The 23,138-nt window shown below is 47.2% G+C and overlaps 1 protein-coding gene across 2 annotated transcripts in view; it reads left to right on the top strand.

Moving 5' to 3' along the window:
- The window catches only part of PLEKHM2 (pleckstrin homology and RUN domain containing M2), a 59,598-nt gene that overhangs the window by 17,020 nt on the left and 19,440 nt on the right, over positions 1–23,138 (top strand). Inside the window, exons 6-8 of one of the 2 annotated variants that reach the window (XM_077260431.1) lie at positions 1,368–1,554; positions 1,691–1,750; positions 3,719–4,091. In XM_077260431.1, coding sequence (XP_077116546.1) covers positions 1,368–1,554; positions 1,691–1,750; positions 3,719–4,091 — 620 coding nt within the window. The remainder of the gene's footprint in view (positions 1–1,367; positions 1,555–1,690; positions 1,751–3,718; positions 4,092–23,138) is intronic. The other variant, XM_077260432.1, reaches the window with a different exon arrangement.

The raw sequence follows: 23,138 nt of genomic DNA, 5'->3' as shown, positions 1-23,138 counted from the left end.
TTTAGAGCTAAATATCCTTACTTTAGTTGTGCACAATACTAGAGCGGCCGTATAGTTTGTGCCACTGGGTCTCTCTGTCCTCCACTGGGGCAACCCAAAAATGCAGTACTCAGTGAAAGGAGGAGGGCGTCTCAGACTAACCCTCCAGATACCCCTGGACATACACATATATCTATATATTCCTGAGTTACGCATCCTACCCATCTTCGATCACCTCACCGCGCCTGATTCTAACAGTGATCAGGATTTCAGGATATTTTGACTATAAAGAGAATTACATCACTGGTCAAACCGGGGTGTCCGTCCCTTATGAGGTATGGTTCGAGCACTGGGCCCCCAACGGAACTACACCTCTATATGATTCCACCCAAGAATCACCTCAACATCGGGGACAAACCTCAGATCCTCTTTGCAGCTCAAACACAGGAAAACCACACCAAACGGTCAGTCTGGACAGTATAACTGCCAGCTTACCGTGGTTGTTGTGGGGGATGATCAGTCACAATTTTCCAGTGCCTGTGTCCGGTCCGAGGGTCCTTTGTCTTGTTGTCCTCTGGGGGGCAGAGGCGTTCCTGTTTGGGGCCCCACGTACGTGCTGTTGAGGGAGGATCTAAAGTGATCCTTCAAGGTTAACTCAGTGATTTCCAAATTAATCTACAGGGTGTTGCCGGCAACTGAAAATGACCAGACGGAGACGTGTGTCTCTGTTTGGGGGGATCGAGCAGATCTCTGGCCCCCGTTTATTGTGTATTACTTTTCATAATCATAGAAGTTATACTTCAACCAATTAGCATAAGAACTCGCTCACAGTTCTTAACCTATAAGAATTCAGGAACAGTCTGTACGTCAATGTCTCGTAGAACAATGCACGCTCAGTCTCATGTCCTGTCCAGGTTGAAACAATCAAGGTCTCATAACAGCTGTGAACTTTACCTAGTAACAAAATTTATGTCAAAACAGCAAAATGGAGTCGAAAAGCACAAAATGGAGAATCTTTCTTAATTTGTTCCTTCACAATGTATGTACACAGTGCCTGCACCAGCAGAATAGTGAGTGCAGCTCTGGGGTATAATACAGGATGTAACTCAGGATCAGTAATGTAATGTATGTACACAGTGACTGCACCAGCAGAATAGTGAGTGCAGCTCTGCATGTGTATAGGGAAACTGAGATCCACTTGTTAATTACCATTATTGAGTTTTTCTTTTGTTTTCTGTGTGGATTATAAATCTTTCTTTATCCGCACATGTCGGAGAGTTGGGGGATCAGTATTATAATTTTTGGGCGTTTTAGCGGACTTCTTTCCTGTGTGCTCAGCTCTTTTCCTTGCTTCCTCTTGGTGGTGATCTGTATTTTCTCTTCCGCAGGATGTTCCTTACCTGGACGTGGCTCCTTACATGCCGGAGTACTACAAACCTCAGTATCTCCTGGACTTTGAGGACCGCCTTCCCAGTAATATTCGGAGTTCTGAGAGTCTGTCTCTGAATTCCTTCAACTCCATCAACTCCACTAACTTGGAGTGGGACGACAGCGCCATTGCGCCATCCAGTGAAGGTAGGAGTGCTGCTGGGGTGGAGGTCGGTGGCGTTACGGGGGCTGGTTTATACACATGCAAATCGTGGAGCTTGGTGCAACTCGCGGTCCATCTACACTGGTTCCTAATCCACTCTCTTGTCCCTGGTCTCTGTAGATTATGATTTTGGAGATGCTTATCCTGCGGTGCCGTCCGTCCCCAGCACAGACTGGGAAGGTGGGGACCAGCTGCATTCTGCCCCTGATTCTGCCTCCTCATGTGGTCACTTCTCGACCTTCTTTTGTGTTCTCCTTTGCCTTCATCCTTCTTTTTGCGTTTTCTCCTCATCTTTGACATTGCCTGTCTTCACCTTTTGTTGCTTTGTCTTCCTCCTCCTTATCGTCAACTCACACTCATTACATTTTTTCCTCCATCTCCTCTTCCTCCTCTGCCATTATGTTGTCTTGTCCTCCTCCGCCACCATGTTGTCTCGTCCTCCTCTTTTTCACATTGTCTTCTTTTCATCCATGTCTTCCCTGTCACTAATCTCCAGATCAGATCTTCATGCCGCTGTTGGATGATACTAACGCACCTTGTTTTATTCTACGGGTCCAGATTTGATGATCTTCCTTGTAGATGGTTTTGGTGCTTGGTTCTTTGTGACTCAGAATCCACAGACAAAAGAGGGGATGACAAAGCTATGACGGGTTTTCTGCTTATTAATCTGGAATTGGTAGAGATACTGGGGTCCCTGCATGTCTGGATTTGTGGTCAGACCTGTGCTCTCTTGTATGCCTCAGTATATCCTCCCTGCTGCCACACATCCCTCCCTTTGTCTGTCAGTCTGTCCCCTCCCTCCCTTTTTGTCTGTCCCCTCCCTCCTTTTTGTCTGTCCCTCCCTCCCTTTGTCTCTGTCCCTCCCTTTGTCTGTCCTTCCCTCCCTTTGTCTGTCTGTCCCTCCCTTTGTCTGTCTGTCCCTCCCTTTGTCTCTCTGTCCCTCCCCTTGTCTGTCTGTCCCTCCCTCCCCTTGTCTGTCTGTCTGTCCCTCCCTCCCCTTGTCTGTCTGTCCCTCCCTCCCCTTGTCTGTCTGTCCCTCCCTCCCCTTGTCTGTCCGTCCCTTCCTTCCTCCCTGCCGCCGCACGTCCGTTCCTTCCTTCCTCCCTGCCGCCGCACGTCCGTTCCTTCCTTCCTCCCTGCCGCCGCACGTCCGTCCCTTCCTTCCTCCCTGCTGCCGCACGTCCGTCCCTTCCGCCGCATGTCCGTCCCTTCCTTCCTCCCTTCCGCCGCACGTTCGTCCCTTCCTTCCTTTCTCCCTTCCGCCGCACGTCCGTCCCTTCCTTCCTCCCTGCCGCCGCACGTCCGTCCCTTCCTTCCTCCCTTCCGCCGCACGTTCGTCCCTTCCTTCCTTTCTCCCTTCCGCCGCACGTTCGTCCCTTCCTTCCTTTCTCCCTTCCGCCGCACGTCCGTCCCTTCCTTTCTCCCTTCCGCCGCACGTCCGTCCCTTCCTTCCTCCCTGCCGCCGCACATCCGTCCCTTCCTTGCTCCCTGCCGCCGCACGTCCGTCCCTTCCTTCCTCCCTGCTGCCGCACGTCCGTCCCTTCCGCCGCACGTCCGTCCCTTCCTTCCTCCCTTCCGCCGCACGTTCGTCCCTTCCTTCCTTTCTCCCTTCCGCCGCACGTTCGTTCCTTCCTTCCGCCGCACGTCCGTCCCTTCCTTCCTCCCTTCCGCCGCACGTTCGTCCCTTCCTTCCTTTCTCCCTTCCGCCGCACGTTCGTTCCTTCCTTCCGCCGCACGTCCGTCCCTTCCTTCCTCCCTGCTGCCGCACGTCCGTCCCTTCCTTCCGCTGCACGTCTGCCCCTTCCTTCCTCCCTTCCGCCGCACGTTCGTCCCTTCCTCCCTTCCGCCGCACGTCCGTCCGTCCCTTCCGCCGCACGTCCGTCACTTCCTTCCTCCCTTCCGCCGCACGTTCGTCCCTTCCTCCCTGCCGCTGCACGTCCGTCCGTCCGTCCATCCCTTCCTCCCTGCCTTTGTCTCTCCCTCCAGCTTCTTCCCAGTGTGGTTGTCGGCAGTCTATGACGAATGATGCAGAGGGTGTATGTAGTGACAGGATATGGTCATGGCAAAAACCCCGACCTCTGCCGTCCCAGGGTGCCCTCTGTAAATGAGTAACGCTTGTTTATAATTCCCCCCGATCCCTTGTCACAGATGGAGACCCCCATGATGGCAGCAGCTTCCCCCGCTCTGCACCGTTTGTGCTCAATGTCCCCAAAACACAAGGGAAGAGCTCAGTGCAGCGATGCAACCCGTTCACACAGGATGTGTCCCCTTGTGATGTCACCCCAGGACCCGGCACAATGGCCGACACGCCCGACACCAGTGACCCCATCACACAGGACTCGGAGCTAGAAGTCACCTCTTCTGAGACCACCCAGTCTAATAATCGGCCTCCTCAGGACACTCGCCAAGATGTGACTGATGGTCTCTCCACCTCTGAATCCACCCCGGTGCATGACGCAGCCTGGAGGACAGGAAACAACGGCAAAAATGCCGAAGACAACTGCGAGCTGGAGGTGATACGGTGAGTAACTGTGGGCGGGGGAGGGGAGTCGTGCACTGGGCTAAGGGGGAGGGAGTGCTCGGCTGGTGCAGGGTGGGGGGGGAGTCGTGCGCTCAACTGGGGAGAGGGTTGTGGGGTGGGAGTTATTATTGTTGTTTATTATTATTATTATTATAGCGACATTTATTCCATGGCGCTTTACATGTAAGGAGGGGTACACATAATAAAAACAAGTACAATAATCTTGAACAATACAATTCACAACTGGTACAGGAAGAGAGAGGACCCTGCCCGCGAGGGCTCACAATCTACAAGGGATGGGTGAGGATACAGTAGGTTAGGTGAGGATAGAGCTGGTCGTGCAGTGGTTTGGTCGATTGGTGGTTACTGCAGGTTGTAGGCTTGCCGGAAGAGGTAGGTCTTCAGGTTATTTTTGAAGGTTTCGATGGTAGGCTAGAGTCTGATGTGTTGGGGTAGAGAGTTCCAGAGTAGGGGGGTGCGCGAGAGAAATCTTGTATGCGATTGTGGGAAGAGGAGATAAGAGGGGAGTAGAGAAGGAGATCTTGTGAGGATCGAAGGTTGCGTGCAGGAAAGTACCGGGAGATGAGGTCGCAGATATATGGAGGAGACAGGTTCTGGATGGCTTTGTATGTCATGGTTAGGCTTTTGTACTGGAGTCTCTGGGTAATGGGGAGCCAGTGCAGGGATTGACAGAGGGGTGCGGCCGGGGAATAGCGGGGGGTCAGGTGGATTAGTCGGGCAGCAGAGCTTAGAATAGATTGGAGGGGTGCGAGCGTGTTCACGGGGAGGCCACAGAGCAGGAGGTTGCAGTAGTCGAGGCGGGAGATGATGAGGGCATGGACAAGGGTTTTTGCAGATTCTTCGTTTAGGAATGTACGGATCCGTGAAATATTTTTGAGTTGAAGTCCGCAGGAAGTGCAAAGGGCTTGGATATGTGGTTTAAAGGAGAGATCAGTGTCAAGGATTACCCCGAGACAGTGAGCTTGTGGGGCTGGGGAGAGTGGGCTTTAATGGATAGGTTGGGGGGAGTCAAGTGAGATGGGGAAAAGATGATGAATTCTGTTTTATCCATATTAAGTTTTAGAAATCTAGCAGAGGAGAAGGATGAAATAGCGGATAGACATTGAGGGATTATGGTTAGTAGGGTGGTGATATCTGGTCCAGACATGTAGATCTGTGTGTTCTCAGCATAGAGATGATACTGAGGGCCGAAGGTGTAAATGGAGAAGAGCACCTTCGAGAGGAGAATACCTTCAAAATGTGAAACATGTTTGTGGTGAAATAAATCTATATATATAAATATATATAATCTGTCCTGAAGGCTGCAGGTCTCACCCAGGTGTTAGTATGAATTATCCTGAGACACCAGACTTCTGTCTCCAATCTCGCCAGGGGGGCTAGCTAGGACCAGGAAGGAGAGGAAGCGCTTCACACCTTCGGCTCTTTTGAAGAGAGATGTCAATTACAGCCTGACACTATCTATCTGTGGGAAACTTTACACAAAGGATCTCAGAGAAAATAATATATTCATTGGGGGCACGGCCGTGGTCCTATCAAAAACAAGCAATTAGAATATCAAATTGAGGGGATGGTCTAGAAATCTGACCTCCAGGGTGACTCTATAAATTAGGCTCGTATACATTCAAAATTGTTCACATATTGGGGGCAGCCGAGCTGATGTGATCTAGTCTATATTCATCCTACCCTCAGGGAGCAGAAGCAGACTATAAGTTAGCTATTTATGTAAGTTTTCTCCTGTTTATTTTATACTGTTTTGCATACCTGTATGTCTTTTTATTACCATATTTTTATACCTTTTTCTTCACTGGAAGCACTGAATCTTTTTTTATTAAAGTATAAAACTTTAACAAGTTGAACCTTGAATGTTCGAAAATAATCCATAGCCTAAGGTGAGTGAGCTTTGAGTGGTAGACATTATTAGTACTAATATTTCCAGGCCTGGGTCGGTGTGTGACTTATGCTCCCATTACAGCATAGGACAGAGGTTGAATGCTGGACTGAGAGTGGGGAGGTAGATTAACCCTTGCAGGCGCAACCCCAAGTCGCGTGCTGAGAGCGGATACGTGACAAATTGGTGGCAGCACGAGAGGGATCTGTGAGAATGTTATTAATCTAGAAAAAGGAGTTTACCAGAAAAGAGGGAAAGTGGAGTCTTATGATAAACTGTGGACGCTTTGGCTGGAATTGGTAGGGGAGGGTTGAGGAAAGAACGTTCTGGGAAGTTTTTTCCTGTTGGAATGTTTGTTCATAAGGGGACACTAGGAGTCATCACATAATACTGAAGTATACGATATGCTAAGGGAAGAGCATGAGCTGTCTAAATGGGGAGAAGGAAGGGGGAGGGTAATGTTGGGAATTATTGTGGGGGGAGGAAATTTTTTCCAAATCCTTGTATTGTTGTAAAATGTTTGTTATTTTATACTTAATAAAAATCTATTTGAGTTAAAAAAAAAAAAAAAATGAACAGGCGCCCAAGGACTGAACCTTGCGGGACTCCGACAGACAGGTGGCGAGGTGAGGAGGTGGTGTGCGAGTGGGAGACACTTAATGTCCGGCCTGTTAGGTATGATGAGATCCAGGATAGGGCCAAGTCTGTGATGCCAAGGGATGAGAGGGTCTGTAATAATAGGGAATGGTCCACTGTGTCAAAGGCAGAGGACAGGTCCAGGAGGAGGAGGATAGAGTAGTGTCGCTTGCTTTTGGCGGTTAATAGGTCATTGGTGACCTTAGTTAGGGCAGTTTCAGTGGAGTGATTTGACCGGAAGCCAGATTGTAAGCGGTCGATAAGGGAGCAGGATAAATCCTCATTATTCTGTGGATATCTGAGGTAAATCCTCATAGCTCCCAACCGTCCCTCATTGTGCGGGACTGTCCCGGTTTTGAGCCTTTGCCCCGCTGTCCAGCACGGGACACTCTGCTTCCCGCAGACAGCAGGAGAAGCAGCCGACACGCCCCCTTGTGTTAAGCCGGGCCCTTACCCTTCTGTATGGCTGCCTGCTTTCTGCGCACAGGACCTGTGATGAGGTCACAGGAGGGGGAGGAGTCAGAGGTCACATGATCGGGACCTCCGTGGATTGCAGGACTCGGCTGTGCTGATTGCCAACTTGCCACATGGTGCTGCAGGATGAGGTAAGTAATGCCTTGTGTGTGTTCAGGAGGTGTACAGTGTGGATGTAGCAGAGCCATGTGTGTACGAGGTGTATGGAGCGGAGCCGTGTGTACGAGGTGTATGGAGCGGAGCCGTGTGTGTATGAGGTGTATGGAGCGGAGCCGTGTGTGTATGAGGTGTACGGAGCAGAGCTAAATGTGTACGAGGTGTATGGAGCAGAGCCGTGTGTGTATGAGGTGTACGGAGTGGAGCCGTGTGTGTGAGGAGTATGGAGCGGAGCCGTGTGTGTACAAGGTGTATGGAGCGGAGCTGAATGTGTACGAGGTGTATGGAGCAGAGCCGTGTGTGTATGAGGTGTATGGAGCAGAGCCGTGTGTGTATGAGGTGTATGGAGTGGATCTGTGTGTGTATGAGGTGTACGGAGCGGAGCTAAATGTGTACGAGGTGTATGGAGCGGAGCGCGTGTGTACAGAGCGGAGCCGTGTGTGCAAAGTGTACGGAGCGCAGCCGCGTGTGTGGGAGTAGCTATGTGTGGCCATTATATGGTACGAAGTATCATGTGCGGCCAATATACAGTATGGAGCATCATGTGTGGTCATTATACAGTATGGAGCATCATGTGCGGTCATTATACAGTATGGAGCATCATGTGCGGTCATTATACAGAATGGAGCATCATGTGGGGCCATTATACAGTATGGAGCATCATGTGCGGTCATTATACAGTATGGAGCATCATGTGGGGTCATTATACAGTATGGAGCATCATGTGGGGTCATTATACAGTATGGAGCATCATTTGCGGTCATTATACAGTATGGAGCATCATGTGGGGTCATTATACAGTATGGAGCTTCATTTGGGGCCAATATACAGTATGGAGCATCATGTGCGGTCATTATACAGTATGGAGTATCATGTGCGGTCATTATACAGTATGGAGCATCATGTGCGGTCATTATACAGTATGGAGCATCATGTGGGGTCATTATACAGTATGGAGCATCATGTGGGGTCATTATACAGTATGGAGCATCATGTGGGGTCATTATACAGTATGGAGCATCATGTGTGGTCATTATACAGTATGGAGCACTGTGTGGCCATATTTTTTTGTTTATAATTATTGTATCTGAAACAGTGTGATCAGCAGTGCTAAACGGGTGTGGTTGGGATGTGGATATGGGTGTGACTAATTATGAATGGGTGTGGTCAGAGGCGTAGCCTAAAATTTGCCGCGGCGCGTGTTGTGCGCCGCAAACTTTGTCCCTCTTTCCCATCTTCAAAAGTTGGGAGGTATGCTCATTATTCTGTGGATATCTGAGGTAAACCCTCATTATTCTGTGGATATCTGAGGTAAACCCTCATTATTCTGTGGATATCTGTGATAAATCCTCATTATTCTGTGGATGTCTGTGGTAAATCCTCATTCTGTGGATATCTGTGATAAATCCTCATTATTCTGTGGATATCTATGATAAATCCTCATTATTCTGTGGATATCTGTGATAAATCCTCATTAATCTGTGGATATCTGTGATAAATCCTCATTATTCTGTGGATATCTGTGATAAATCCTCATTATTCTGTGGATATCTGTGATAAATCCTCATTATTCTGTGGATATCTGTGATAAATCCTCATTATTCTGTGGATATCTGTGATAAATCCTCATTCTGTGGATATCTGTGATAAATCCTCATTATTCTGTGGGTATCTGTGGTAAATCCTCATTATTCTGTGGATGTCTGTGATAACTCCTCATTATTCTGTGGATGTCTGTGATAAATCCTCATTATTCTGTGGATGTCTGTGATAAATCCTCATTATTCTGTTGATGTCTGTGATAAATCCTCATTATTCTGTGGATATCTGAGGTAAACCCTCATTATTCTGTGGATATCTGTGTTAAATCCTCATTCTGTGGATATCTGTGAGGTAAATCCTCATTATTCTGTGGATATCTGTGAGGTAAATCCTCATTATTCTGTGGATATCTGTGATAAATCCTCATTAATCTGTGGATATCTGTGATAAATCCTCATTATTCTGTTGATGTCTGTGATAAATCCTCATTATTCTGTGGATATCTGAGGTAAACCCTCATTATTCTGTGGATATCTGTGATAAATCCTCATTATTCTGTGGATATCTGTGATAAATCCTCATTATTCTGTGGCTATCTGAGGTAAATCCTCATTATTCTGTGGATATCTGTGATAAATCCTCATTCTGTGGATATCTGTGATAAATCCTCATTATTCTGTGGATATCTGTGATAAATCCTCATTATTCTGTGGATATCTGAGGTAAATCCTCATTATTCTGTGGATATCTGTGATAAATCCTCATTCTGTGGATATCTGTGAGGTAAATCCTCATTATTCTGTGGATATCTGTGATAAATCCTCATTATTCTGTGGATATCTGTGAGGTAAATCCTCATTATTCTGTGGATATCTGTGATCAGGGTCAGACTGGCCCTCTGGGAAATCGGAGAATCCTCCGGTGGGCCCACCCTCTGACCAGCACCACAACTCCTGCCTACTTCACTAGTGCCTGCTCTGCCCTGTATTCCTATCATGTGCACCGAGCAGTCAGTGAGTGCATTATTCCGTACTCGGTGCCGCCTGCATTGCTCAGCAACTGGTGACCTGCAGTGAGCGCTTTCTCATCATCTGCTGCTGCGGCTTCTATTGATCTCATCGAGCACTGTGCAGCTGAGAGCGGTGAGCGCCATGAGATCAATAGAAGCTGTAGCAGCAGGTGATGAGAAAGCACTCACTGCAGGTCACTTGTTGCTGAGCAGTGCAGGCGGTGCTGGCATCGGGTAATGAATAATGCACTCCCGGTAAAGCCAACACAGACTGGTAGACTGCACACAGCACGGGAGCGGCTAGAATGGAGCTGATTTTTGGAGGGAATGATGTCACTGGGAGGGGCGGGGCCTCTTGTCTATTGAAGACCCAACAGCAAGAAGCAGCGTTGTGCTGAGGCATCTGGAGAGGAGGGAAACATGGAGCTGTGTGAGGAGAGGACTGAGGGGCCGCACCATGGAGCCGTGTACAGATGGGAATGAGGACCCAGGACTCACTGTGAGTACTATGAACATGTATTTTGGAAAGTGTTGATGTAACTTGAGTGGGCTGCATAGGGAAGATGATGATGAGGGGCTGTTTGGAGAAGGGATGATGATGAGGGGCTGTTTGGAGAAGGGATGATGATGAGGGGCTGTTTGGAGAAGGGATGACGATGAGGGGCTGGTTGGAGAAGGGATGATGATGATGAGGGGCTGGTTGGAAAAGGGATGATGAGGGGCTGGTTGGAGAAGGGATGATGATGAGGGGCTGGTTGGAGAAGGGATGATGATGAGAGGCTGGTTGGAGAAGGGATGATGATGAGGGGCTGGTTGGAGAAGGGATGATGATGAGGGGCTGTTTGGAGAAGGGATGATGATGAGGGGCTGTGTGGAGAATGGAGGGGGATGATGACTGGGTGGTTGGAGAGGTTGAGGAGTGAGAAAAAGTCTCATGGTGCAGCGCTGAGCTCAGAGTTCACCAGGAGAAATTTCTCAAAGTGGTCTGCTGTGAACTCTCTGAGCTCAGCGCTGCACCGTCAGACTTTTTCTCACAATCCTAGCAGGGATCTTACCGAGGTCACCACAATTCATTGGCCTGACTGGGAACCCAGCCTCAGTGACCTTGGGTAACCTCAATGACGTCACCACCGGTCACAGACGCTGCGCTCTCAAGCAGCTCATTCTTCCTGTGGTTCTCAGCCTGGACGGTCGCATCTTGGCATCATCCATGTTGAAAACTGTTTATCATCCAGACATGGATTACGGCGTGGGACAGAACGATGGACAGGTATGGTATATTGTTGTTTTTTATTTTTGTTTTATTACAGGAGACGAGTGATTCAATGGAATGGGCATTAGGTGAGTATGGTTTAATTTAGAATTATTAAAGGAGTCTGTGTCTTTCTTTCAATTAAAGGATTTTATCCTGGCTGTCTTTATTTACCTAACCATGTTTTCCAGGTCACCACCTGACAGCACACTGGAGGACGTCCTTCTTATCCATCATGGGACAGGAAACACGAGAGGTTAAAAGGACCCTCCCCCTACCACCCTTCAGTGTTTTTCCTCTCCCATTATGGATAGGAACGGACGAGAGGTCTGACCGTTCTGTGCGGGAGGTGTGGATCGGGGGGGCTTTGCCTCACCCTTCCTACCATGAGGCACCCGCTGGCCGACACCCTCCCGAGGGTCCCTCTGCCTACCAGTGTAGCGCTGCTCCTGGTATGAGGATCGCTTCTCCCTGCCGGGGGCTCTCGATCCTTCCGTCGCGCCCCCTGGTGCATGCGATCCCGGCGGCAGCCTCTGGTGATGTCGGCGTTTCCATGTGGCCGTCGGGGAAGCCAAAGCACGCTGCACCGCGCTCTGTTTCCGGCCGCGCGTCACTTCCGGTTTGCGGCCGAGGGGGGCGGGCGGCATCTCTGCAGCTGCAGGAAGTTTGGAGCGGTCAGATGGCGCGAAACGCTCCATGAAGAACAGGATAAAAAGGTATGTGCTGGGGCATTAGCGATCTCCAGAGAAACATGGAGGACGCAGCTAGATCAGAGGGGCAGGAGACCATAGCACCAGTAAGTGGGGCAGGAGCCCTGTGTTATATGGATTCCCTTTTAAAAAAAAAAAAAAGTACTATACTAGCGATTGCTATGTGTTCTGTATAGGCGGCCTCCTTGCCTGAGAAATCCTTAAAGAAGCCCAGCAGGAATAAAAAGTGTCCTATCTGTGCGGCTAAGATGAAGGATACCTGGCAGAAACCCCTGTGTGAAGCATGCACCTGCAGGATCATAGGAGAGGAGCAGGCTTCTCTCATGACAAACATGAGAGCTATTATAAGAGAAGGAGGCTCAGGCTTCCGTATCAGGCCTGGTACTTCCTCAGGCCTCACTTCCAGAAAAATCTAGGAAAAGGCCGAGGGAAGAGTACTCATCAGGAGACTCATCATCTTCCGTGTCAGACCTAGAAGAGGAAGAAGAAAGTAGAGAACCTCCAGAGAAAGGGAGAAGATATTTATTTTCCGCTGCAGACACGGGAGAAGTGTTAGAGGCTGTGCGTCATATTATGCAGATCGAGGAGCCCCAGCCATCTTGTTCTGTTCAGGATGAGATGTTTGGTGGCTTACGCTCTCAAACCTCTAAGGTTTTTCCGGTAAATTCCCATATCCGATCCATGATTCTGGAGGAATGGGAGGAAGCAGAGAAAAGACTGACTATTCCTAAAGACTTCAGACTCCGCTTGCCATTTGATCCAGACGAAGTTAAAGAATGGGTCGACATTCCTAAAATAGACATACCGTTGGCTAAAGTGTCCAAAAGGACTGCAATTCCTTTTGAGGACTCATCCAACCCAAAAGAGCCCATGGATAGAAAGGCAGACGGCCTTTTAAAAATGGCCTGGAGAGAGTTCATCAGCAGTTATTGGAGCTAATATAGCAGCGACATCGGTTGCTCGCTCCATGCACCTGTGGTTAGATGACCTTCAGGATCAATTAACAGCTAAAACTCCTAGGGAAACTATTCTGAAATCCCTGCCTCTGTTAAAATTGGCAACCACCTTTCTGGCAGATGCGTCCACAGAATCCGTTAAGTTCGCAGCTAGGGGTCAATCCCTATCTAATGCAGCCCGAAGAGCTATCTGGCTCAGAAGCTGGTCGGGAGATATGCATTCTAAGAATAAGCTGTGTTCGATCCCCTTTTCCGGGGGCAGGGTCTTTGGACTGGTCCTCGATGATATCTTAGAGAAAGCCTCAGACGTAAAGAAAGGGTTCCCTGAAGAAAAGCCTAAAAAATTCCAGCCCTTTCGTAGACCCCGCTATAATCAAAAACCAGATTACAGGGGTAAAGGGAAACAAGGTAGATGGAGTTACCAAAAAGGAGGGGATAGCAGGCTTAAAACCAAAGACTCGAGCTACTCGGGTTCAGGTTCTAGCTACCGGAGAAAATGAAGCCATCAGAGTAGGTGGTCGTCTAGCCGAATTCCTAGAGGGATGGCGGGAGATAACGAGTCCTTGGGCCTTACAGGTTCTGTCCCAGGGGTACAAAATAGAGTTTATATCTCTCCCTCCCGAAAGGTTCCTAGTTTCCAGCTCCCATCTAAAATCGTCATCCCCCATGTGGTCAGATATACAGGACCTCCTAAAAAAAGCGGCAATTGTTCCGGTACCCCCTCAGGAAGAGTACAGAGGTCATTACTCTAATCTCTTCTCAATAATAAAAACATCGGGAGAATCGAGAAAAATAATAAATCTAAAACACCTAAACAATTGGGTGTTATACAAGAGATTCAAAATGGAGTCAATTCGGTCAACCATCCCTCTGTTGGGAAGGGGTATGGTAATGTGCACTCTAGATCTAAAGAGTGCATATTACCATGTACCCATTCATCTAAATCCCCAGAAGTTTCTGCGCTTTGCGGTAAATATGGAATGAAAAATCTACCATTTTCAATTTCGCTGTCTCCCCTTCGGCCTGGCATCTGCTCCTAGAGTTTTTACAAAACTTATGGTAGAGGTGGTCGCCTATCTGAGAAATCAGGATATAATGGTAATTCCTTATTTAGATGACTTTTTAATAGCGGCAGAATCCATAGGCCAGCTCAGGATCAACTGTCAATCCCTCATTTCCACACTAGAGACTCTAGGGTGGATCATAAATTGGGAAAAATCAGACCTAATACCAAAGTCAAAAATAAAATTCTTAGGAGTCATGCTGGATTCGGAGACAAGAATGTCCTACCTACCAGAAGACAGGTTAAAGGGCATAATAGAAAAAGTCCATCACTTTTCCCAGGGACGGAACTCTATCAGAGACGGGATGAGAATATTGGGATTAATGACGGCCTGCATCCCTTGCATGAGCTGGAGCCAGTTTCATTCTCGGCAGCTTCAGCAGGGAGTTCTGATGAGTTGGAACAGAAAACAGAACTCTCTAAATCGGAGGCTGAAACTCTCTTTCCAGATCCAAAGATCCCTGAAATGGTGGACTCTCTCCAGGAACCTTCGGCTAGGGGTACCATGGCTTCAAACCCCCCGAGTGTGTCAGTCACGACAGATGCAAGTCAGCAAGGTTGGGGAGGTCATGTTCAAGGAAGATATTTCCAAGGTCGTTGGGAAAGGAAGGACAGCAAGAAGTCATCGAACTACAGGCAACTACACGCAGTTTGGAAGGTCTTAACAGCTGCGCAGCACCTACTGAGAGAAAAACATGTAAAAGTATTTTCAGACAATACGACAACTGTAGCCTTCCTTCGGCATCAAGGAGGCCCAAGACATATGGCATTGCAAGGTGTGGCGGAACAGATCTTCAGATGGGCAGAAAAGTCGGTACTGTCAATCTCGGCGGTGCATTTGGAGGGGTCCAAGAACCAGTTGGCGGATTTCATCAGCAGGAAAAGAGTATCTCCGACAGAGTGGGAACTGAACAACGAGGTCTTCAAAAGTCTTTGTCACCGTTGGGGGAAGCCGGCTGTGGATCTGTTTGCTACCAAACAAAATGCAAAGGTCAAAACCTTTTACTCCCTAAATCCCGGGGAAAGCCCAACTGCGATCGATGCCTTCTCACATCCCTGGAACAACGGTCTTCTGTATGCGTTTCCTCCTCTGGCAATGATTCCAAGAACACTCAGGAAAATTTGCGAGGACAAGGCCAATGTCATTCTCATAGCTCCTCACTGGCCAAAACGGAGTTGGTTTCCGTTGTTAAGAAGGCTATCAGTAGAGAAACCCCTACGGTTACCAGGAAGAGAGGATCTTCTTCTACAGGGTCCAGTTCTACACCAGAATCCAGGAGCTCTTCAATTGACTGCCTGGATTCTGAACGGAAGGTCTTGAAGGCAAAAGGTCTTTCAGATGACGTCATCTCTACCCTCCAAGCCAGCAGAAAACCTGTGACATCAGCTATCTACACAAAAATATGGAAACTATTTTGTGGGTTTTGCGGGGAGATGACAGTTGATACTGACCATCCAAATATCCCAAAGATCCTTGACTTCCTGCAGTCAGGATTCCAAAAAGGCCTTAGGCCTAGTACATTGAAGGTCCAAATAGCGTCCCTGAGTGTGTTTTTCGATTTTCCTCTATCTACCCACCCCTGGATTAGTCGGTTCTCTAGAGCAGTCCAGAGGCTAAAACCGTTAATTAGGAGATCGGTCCCGCCGTGGGATCTTAATTTAGTCCTGAATTTTCTATGTGAACAGGCGTGGGACATAACGGGGTATAGATATTAACAAACTCTCCCTTAAAACCGCGTTTTTAGTAGCAATCACGTCGGCAAAAAGGTTGGGGGAACTACAGGCTCTATCAGTGCTGAACTCGTATTTACAGATCTTTGAGGATAAACGGATAAACTAGTGCTAAGACTCGATCCGGCTTTTCTCCCTAAAGTCGTCTCCGATACTAATATGAATCAGGAGATTGTATTACCGTCATTTTGCCAGTTCCCTAAAAACCAAAAATAAAGATTTTATCATAATCTGGACGTGAGAGAGACGGTACTCATGTACCTTGATTCATCTAGGCCCTGGAGACAAGATAACAACTTGTTCGTTCAGTTCAGGGATCCGAAAAAGGGGAAAAAAGCGTCTAAAGCGACTATTGCACGGTGGATAAAATCCACAATCAGTTTAGCTTATAAAGCTAAAGGGCAGAGTTCCCCCGGTTAACATTAAAGCCCATTCATCTAGGGCCATGGCCACGTCATGGGCAGAGAAAGGGGGGTCTACGGCAGATCAGATCTGCAGGGCTGCATCATGGTCTAATCATAGTACCTTTTCTAAACATTATAAGTTAGATGTGGTATCGCCTCAGTTGGCTTTTGGTAGAAAGGTACTTCAAGCAGTGGTCCCACCCTAAATACCATTCTCCTTTGGTATTTCTCCTGTGTGCTGTCAGGTGGTGACCTGGAAAACAGTAATTAGACCTACTGGTAATTGTATTTCCAGGAATCCATCCTGACAGCACTATTAGTTCCCTCCCTATTGTATGATCTTTATACTCATGTGATGTAACATTTGTATGATTGATTATTTTGTTGGAATAAATCTTGTTTTTTTGCATCCATCCAGATGTGTTACTTTGGAAAAGCACTGAAGGGTGGTAGGGGGAGGGTCCTTTTAACCTCTTGTGTTTCCTGTCCCATGATGGATAAGAAGGACGTCCTCCAGTGTGCTGTCAGGATGGATTCCTGGAAATACAATTACCAGTAGGTCTAATTACTGTTTTTTATACACAATAATCAATTAATATGGTGTAAAAAAAAATTTGAAGTGACAACAAAGTTTATTTTTAAAACAATAGTAGTTTTTATTATTGTATACAAAACAATATTAAAAAAGTTCAGGAGCAAAAGATCACTGGAAAAGTGGAAGTTACGAAAGGTTCACAAATGACATGTAATTGGCAGATAAAGTGCATAGTGCAAAAAAATCATTCATTAGTATATAGATTACCGTATATACTAGAGTATAAGCCAAGATTTTCAGCCCAAATTTTTGGGCTGAAAGTGCCCCCTCGGCTTATACTCGAGTCACGGTCGGCGGGGGAGAGGGAGCTGAGGCATACTTACCTGCTTCCGGGGCTCCTGGTGCTCCCCCTGCCCGTCCCACGGTCTTCGGTGCCGCAGCTCTTCCCCTGTTCAGCGGTCACATGGGACCGCTCATTAGAGAAATGAATAGGCTGCTCCACCTCCCATAGGGGCGGAGCCGCATAATTCATTTCTCTAATCAGCGGTGCCGGTGACCTCTGACAGAGGAAGAGGCTGCGGCACCGAAGACCAGCTGTCCGGGGGAAGGAGCGGGACGCCGGGAGCAGGTAAGTATTACATATTTACCTTCCCTCGTTCCACACGCCGGGCGCCGCTCAGTCTTCGCGTCCTCTTGTTCTGACTGTTCAGGTCAGAGGGCGCGATGACGCATATAGTGTGCGCGCCGCCCTCTGCCTGATCAGTCAGTGCGGAGAGACGCCGGGACGGGACACTGGGGAGCTGCAAGCAAGAGAGGTGAGTATGTGTTTTGTTTTTTTTATTGCAGCAGCAGCAGCAATGGCACAGATTTATGTGGAGTATCTATGGGGCAACGGTGCAGAGCACTATATATAAGGCACAGCTTTATGTGGAGCATCTATGGGGCAACGGTGCAGAGCACTATATATAAGGCACAGCTTTATGTGGAGCATCTGTGGGGCAACGGTGCAGAGCACTATATATAAGGCACAGCTTTATGTGGAGCATCTATGGGGCAACGGTGCAGAGCACTATATATAAGGCACAGCTTTATGTGGAACATCTATGGGGCAACGGTGCAGAGCACTATATATAAGGCACAGCTGTATGTGGAGCATCTATGGGGCCATAATCAAAGGTCAAAGGTGCAGAGCATTATATATGGCACAGCTAGCTATGGGGCCATAATCAAAGGTGCAGAGCATTATATATGGCACAGCTATCTATGGGGCCATAATCAAAGGTGCAGAGCATTATATATGGCACAGCTATCTATGGGGCCATAATCAAAGGTGCAGAGCATTGTATATGGCACAGCTATCTATGGGGCCATAATCAAAGGTGCAGAGCATTGTATATGGCACAGCTTTCTATGGAGCATCTATGGGGCCATAATGAACGGTGCAGAGCTTTATATGTGGCACAGCTTTATGTCGAGCATCTATGGGGCCATAATGAATGGTGCAGAGCATTATATGTGGCACAGCTTTATGTCGAGCATCTATGGGGCCATAATGAACGGTATGGAGTATCTATTTTTAATTTTGAAATTCACCGGTAGCTGCTGCATTTTCCACCCTAGGCTTATACTCGAGTCAATAAGTTTTCCCATTTTTTTGTGGCAAAATTAGGGGGGTCGGCTTATACTCGGGTCGGCTTATACTCGAGTATATACGGTATTAAGTGCATTCAATGGTATATGTTATAAAATGCAGTTCACCAATTTAACTAATCTATACCAAAACTTGCCACTACATGGTACAATTGCTCAAAAGAGCAAAAAATATATTTCACCTTCATATGTGTAATGTTGATTTACTGCCCTAAATCAGGGAGCAGTAAATGTGTGAGCACCTTATGCTAAATAATAGTCAGTGCTTTTAAATCCTCTCTGCTAAAAGCAGTAGCTAGGTTTATGTTAAGGCATGTATTCATCCTTGGGATATCTAAAAGTGCCTATATACTCCGCAATCTATATAATACCTTAGTAGCATTGAAAGGATAAAGGTGACTGAAGACACTTTTAGTTAAGTAGTGTGGATGGGTAAAGAAGCCCAAAACACATTAAATGGTGGTTAAGACACAAAAGGCAATCATTACCTGGATGTCACCGTGATCACCGCGTTTGCTGCCGTGCCGCCATCAAGGAGCCCTAACCTCCCGCCCCGACGTGCGCGTTTTGCCACCCTTCTTTTTCTTTATTCTGGCTGTGTCTTTATTTACCATACAACTATAGGATTAGTAGGATTAGTAATGGATGGGTGTCTTATAGACGCTTCTCCATTACTAATCCATGGGCTCGATGTCACCTGACAATACAAATACAAAGGTGACATCAACCCCACTTGCCACCGCTACAGGGAAGTGGGAAGAGGCGGGCAAAGCGCCAGAATTGGCACATCTAATAGATGCTCCTTTTCTGGGCAGCTGCTATTTTTTTAGGCTGGAGGGAACCTATATCAATGGTCCCTTACCTGCCCCCAGCTTTGAGCTTTAGCAAGGCTGGTTGTCAAAAATGGGGGGGACCCCACGTCGTTTTTTTTTTTATTCTTTATTCTTGATAACCAACCTTGTTGACTCTGACAGCTGAGGGCCCCCAGCTGTAAGTTTTGCCTGGCTGGTTATCAAAAACACGGGAACCCACTGTGTTTTTTTTTTTTTATTAGAGCGCAGCCACCTCTTGCTCTCACTTTTATTAGCAGCAGCAACCGTAGGTGGATGGAAACAGTAGTCCCATCAGCGGACGCCAGTGACCGTAGGAAAACGTTATACCTCTGATCACAGCTGCAGGCTCATGCTGTCATTTCACAGCGTCGGAACTGCAGCTGTCTGACAGGCAGTAATAATTTTACCACCAGTCAGAAGCAGTGTTTTCCGAGCTGTCATGCATATGACATTGTGGCAAACACTGGATGTTTGGGAACCCCATTCAAGTGAATTGGGTCAGGGTACTGTTCTGCTATCTGAACACAAACTTTCAGGGGTCCACCCATCTCTAACCTTGTGTTTAGTGAGTGTCTGGTGTGTATGTGTCATGTATAGTGTGCTTATGTGCCACATGTTTAATACAGTTTTTCTGTGCTAATTGATTATAACTGTTCTCAGCAGCACTTGACTTGTTTACACTAAACTATCTGCTGCCGATAAGGATGCTTTTTACCCCTTAACGACCGCCGATACCCCTTTCCACGGCGGCAATTAAGAGTACTTAAACCACGGCGCCATTAACGGCGCTGTGGAAAAAGTGTACAGCGCCCCCCAGAGTTGGAATTTCTCCTGGGTCTCGGCTACCGGGGGAAGCTGAGACCCCAGAGAATATGATTCGGGTTGTTTTTTACCGACCCCGGTGTTGCTATCGCCATTATTGATGGTATAACGGTGACTGCAAAAAAAAGGTCAGATTTTCCATTTAATTTCGGGTCCCCTGATTTCCTTCCCCGCTGTACCTCTGGACTCCAGGAATCTCCCTGTGATTTCCCCCAGCGACTTCTTCCGGGAGAAAATGACATGCGCAGTGCGCCAGCCGAGATCGGCCCGGCAACAATAGGAAAATTATTCCTATTGGTTCATTTTGATCACTGTGATTGACACTATCACCGTGATCAAAATAAATAAAAATAGTAAATAAAACCCCCTTTTATCACCCCCCTTAGATAGGGAAAAATAATTAAATTAAAGATACATTTTTGTCCATTTTTCAGTTAGGGTTAGGTTTGGGATTAGGGTTAGGTTTGGGATTAGGGTTAGGGGTGTCTTGTGGTTAGGGTTGGGATTAGGGTTAAGGGTGTGTTGAGCTTAGGGGTGTGTTAGGGTTAGGGTTGTGTTTAGGAGTGTGTTGTGGTTAGGGTTTGGATTAGGGTTAAGGGTGTGTTGAGCTTAGGGGTGGGTTAGGGTTAGGGGTGTGTTGGGGTTGGGGTTAGGGTTGTGGTTAGGGTGTGTTGGGGTTAGGGTTGGGATTAGGCTTAGGGCTGTTTTGGGGTTAGGGTTGGAGTTATAATTGGGGGTTTCCACTGTTTAGGTACATCAGGGAGTCTCCAAGCGTGACATGGCGCCATCGTTGATTCCAGCCAATTTTGCGTTCAAGAGGTCAAACGGTGCTCCCTCCCTTCCGAGCCCTGCCATGTACCCAAACAGTGGTTTACCCTCACATTGGGGTATCGGTGTACTCAGGACAAATTGCACAACAAATTTTGTGGTCCATTTTCTCCTAATACCCTTGTGAAAATAAAAAAAAAATAGTTCCAAAGTACAGTACATTTTTTTGTGAAAAGAGTAAAATGTTCATTTTTTCCTTCCACATTGCTTTAGTTCTCGTAAAGCACCTGAAGAGTTAATAAACTTCTTGAATGTTGTTTTGAGCACCTTGAGGGGGGCAGTTTTTAGAATGGTGTCACATTTTCTATCATAAAGACCCCTAAAAGTGACTTTAAATGTGATGTGGTCCCTAAAAAAAATGGTTTTGTAACTTTTGTTGGAAAAATGAGAAATCGCCGGTCAACTTTTAACCCTTATAACTTCCTAACAAAAAATTGTTTCCAAAATTGTGCAGATGTAAAGTAGACATGTGGGAAATGTTATTTATTAACTATTTTATGTGAAATATCTCTCTGATTTAAGGGCATAAAAATTTAAAGTTTGAAAATTTTTAAAATGTTTGCCATTTTTCCGTTTTTTTCATAAATAAACGCAAGTCATGTCGAAGAAATTTCACCACTAACATAAAGTACAATGTCACGAGAAAGCAATCTCAGAATCACCGGGATCCATTAAAGAGTTCCAGAGTTATTACCTCATAAAGGGACAGTTGTCAGAATTGTAAATATTGGCCCGGTCATTAAGCTGCAAATTGGCTCTGTCACTAAGGGGTTAAATCAAGTGTAAAAATCATTGCACCCAACAAATGAGCGTGTTGCTTGTTTGTCAGGTGATTGTTTGGACAGGTCTATAGTTGGAAAAAATTCCCTGATTATCCGCTTGACTAGATGGAAGCGAAGGGAAGACTCTGCAGCTAATACCGCTTAAGCGTGGTGGGCCCCATGAATGATTTTCTCTGGTGGGCTCAAACTACTCCAGTCCGACCTGAGTATTATACGGGGGTGTCACGAATCCCTACTCCGTGGTGTCACTTATTCGTCACGTGCCCGCTCTCACACGTGACTTGGGGTTGTGCCTACAAGGGTTAATCTATCTCCCCACTCTGTCCAGCATTCAACCTCTGTCCTATCCTGTAATGGGAGCATAAGTCACACACCGACCCAGGCCACACACCCGCTCATACGCGCTGCCACCACTCATCGAATACACGGGCGATGAGTCCCAGACTAATAATAATACTAATAAAAATATGTCTATCACTCATAAGGCTCACACCCCTTTAGGCTATGGATTCTTTAGAACATTCAAGGTTCAACTTGTTAAAGTTTTATACTTTAATAACAAAAGGGTCAGTACTTACAATAAGAAAAGGTATAAAAATATGATAATAAAAAGACATACAACTTATGCAAAACAGTATCAAAATAAACAGGAGAAACTTACAGAAGTTATCTAACTGGTAGTTGCTTCTGCTCCCTGAGGGTAGGATGAATGTAGATTGGATCACAACAGCTTCTCAGGCTGCCCCCACATGTGAACACAATTCTCTGTCTGCAGCCTAAATTTATAACTTTGGTCTGAGGTCAGGTTTCTAGACCGGCCCCTCAGGCTAATATCATAATTGCGGGCTGTTTGATTGGCCACGGCCGCTCTACTAATGAATATATTATTTTCTCTTTTGAGACACTTGTGAAAAGGTTCTCAGGAGCAGATCACCTCAGGCCGCATTTAGCATCTCCCCTCCAAGACCTAAAGGTACCTTCACACTGAACAACTTAACAACGATAACGATCCGTGACGTTGCAGCGTCCTGGATAACGATATCATTGTGTTTGACACGCAGCAGCGATCAGGATCCTGCTGTGACATCGTTGGTCGGAGCTAGAAGGAAAGCACCTTATTTCGTCGCTGGCTCACCCGCTGACATCGCTGAGTCTGCGTGTGTGACGCTGATTCAGCGATGTCTTCACTGGTAACCAGGGTAAACATCGGGTTACTAAGCGCAGGGCCGCGCTTAGTAACCCGATATTTACCCTGGTTACCAATGTAAATGTAAAAAAACCCAAACACTACATACTTACATTCCGGTGTCTGTCGCGTCCCCCGGCATCCCCTTCCCTGCACTGTGTCAGCGCCGGCCGGCCGTAAAGCAGAGCACAGCGGTGACGTCACCGCTCTGCTTTACGGCCGGCGCTTACACAGTGCAGGGAAGCGGACGCCGGGGAACGCGACAGACACCGGAATGTAAGTATGTAGTGTTTGGGTTTTTTTACATTTACACTGGTAACCAGGGTAAACATCGGGTTACTAAGCGCGGCCCTGCGCTTAGTAACCCGATGTTTACCCTGGTTACCCGGGGACTTCGGCATCGTTGGTCGCTGGAGAGCTGTCTGTGTGACAGCTCTCCAGCGACCACACAACGACGAAACAGCAAAGCTGCAGCGATCGGCATCGTTGTCTATATCGCTGCAGCGTCGCTTAATGTGACGGTACCTTAAGAGGTGCCAAATGTTACTTTTCTTCTTGGCTCCAGCTAG

Source organism: Ranitomeya variabilis, chromosome 4, assembly GCF_051348905.1.
Source record: "Ranitomeya variabilis isolate aRanVar5 chromosome 4, aRanVar5.hap1, whole genome shotgun sequence".
Lineage (NCBI taxonomy): Eukaryota > Metazoa > Chordata > Amphibia > Anura > Dendrobatidae > Ranitomeya > Ranitomeya variabilis.
This window is presented reverse-complemented; position numbering and strand designations above follow the sequence as displayed.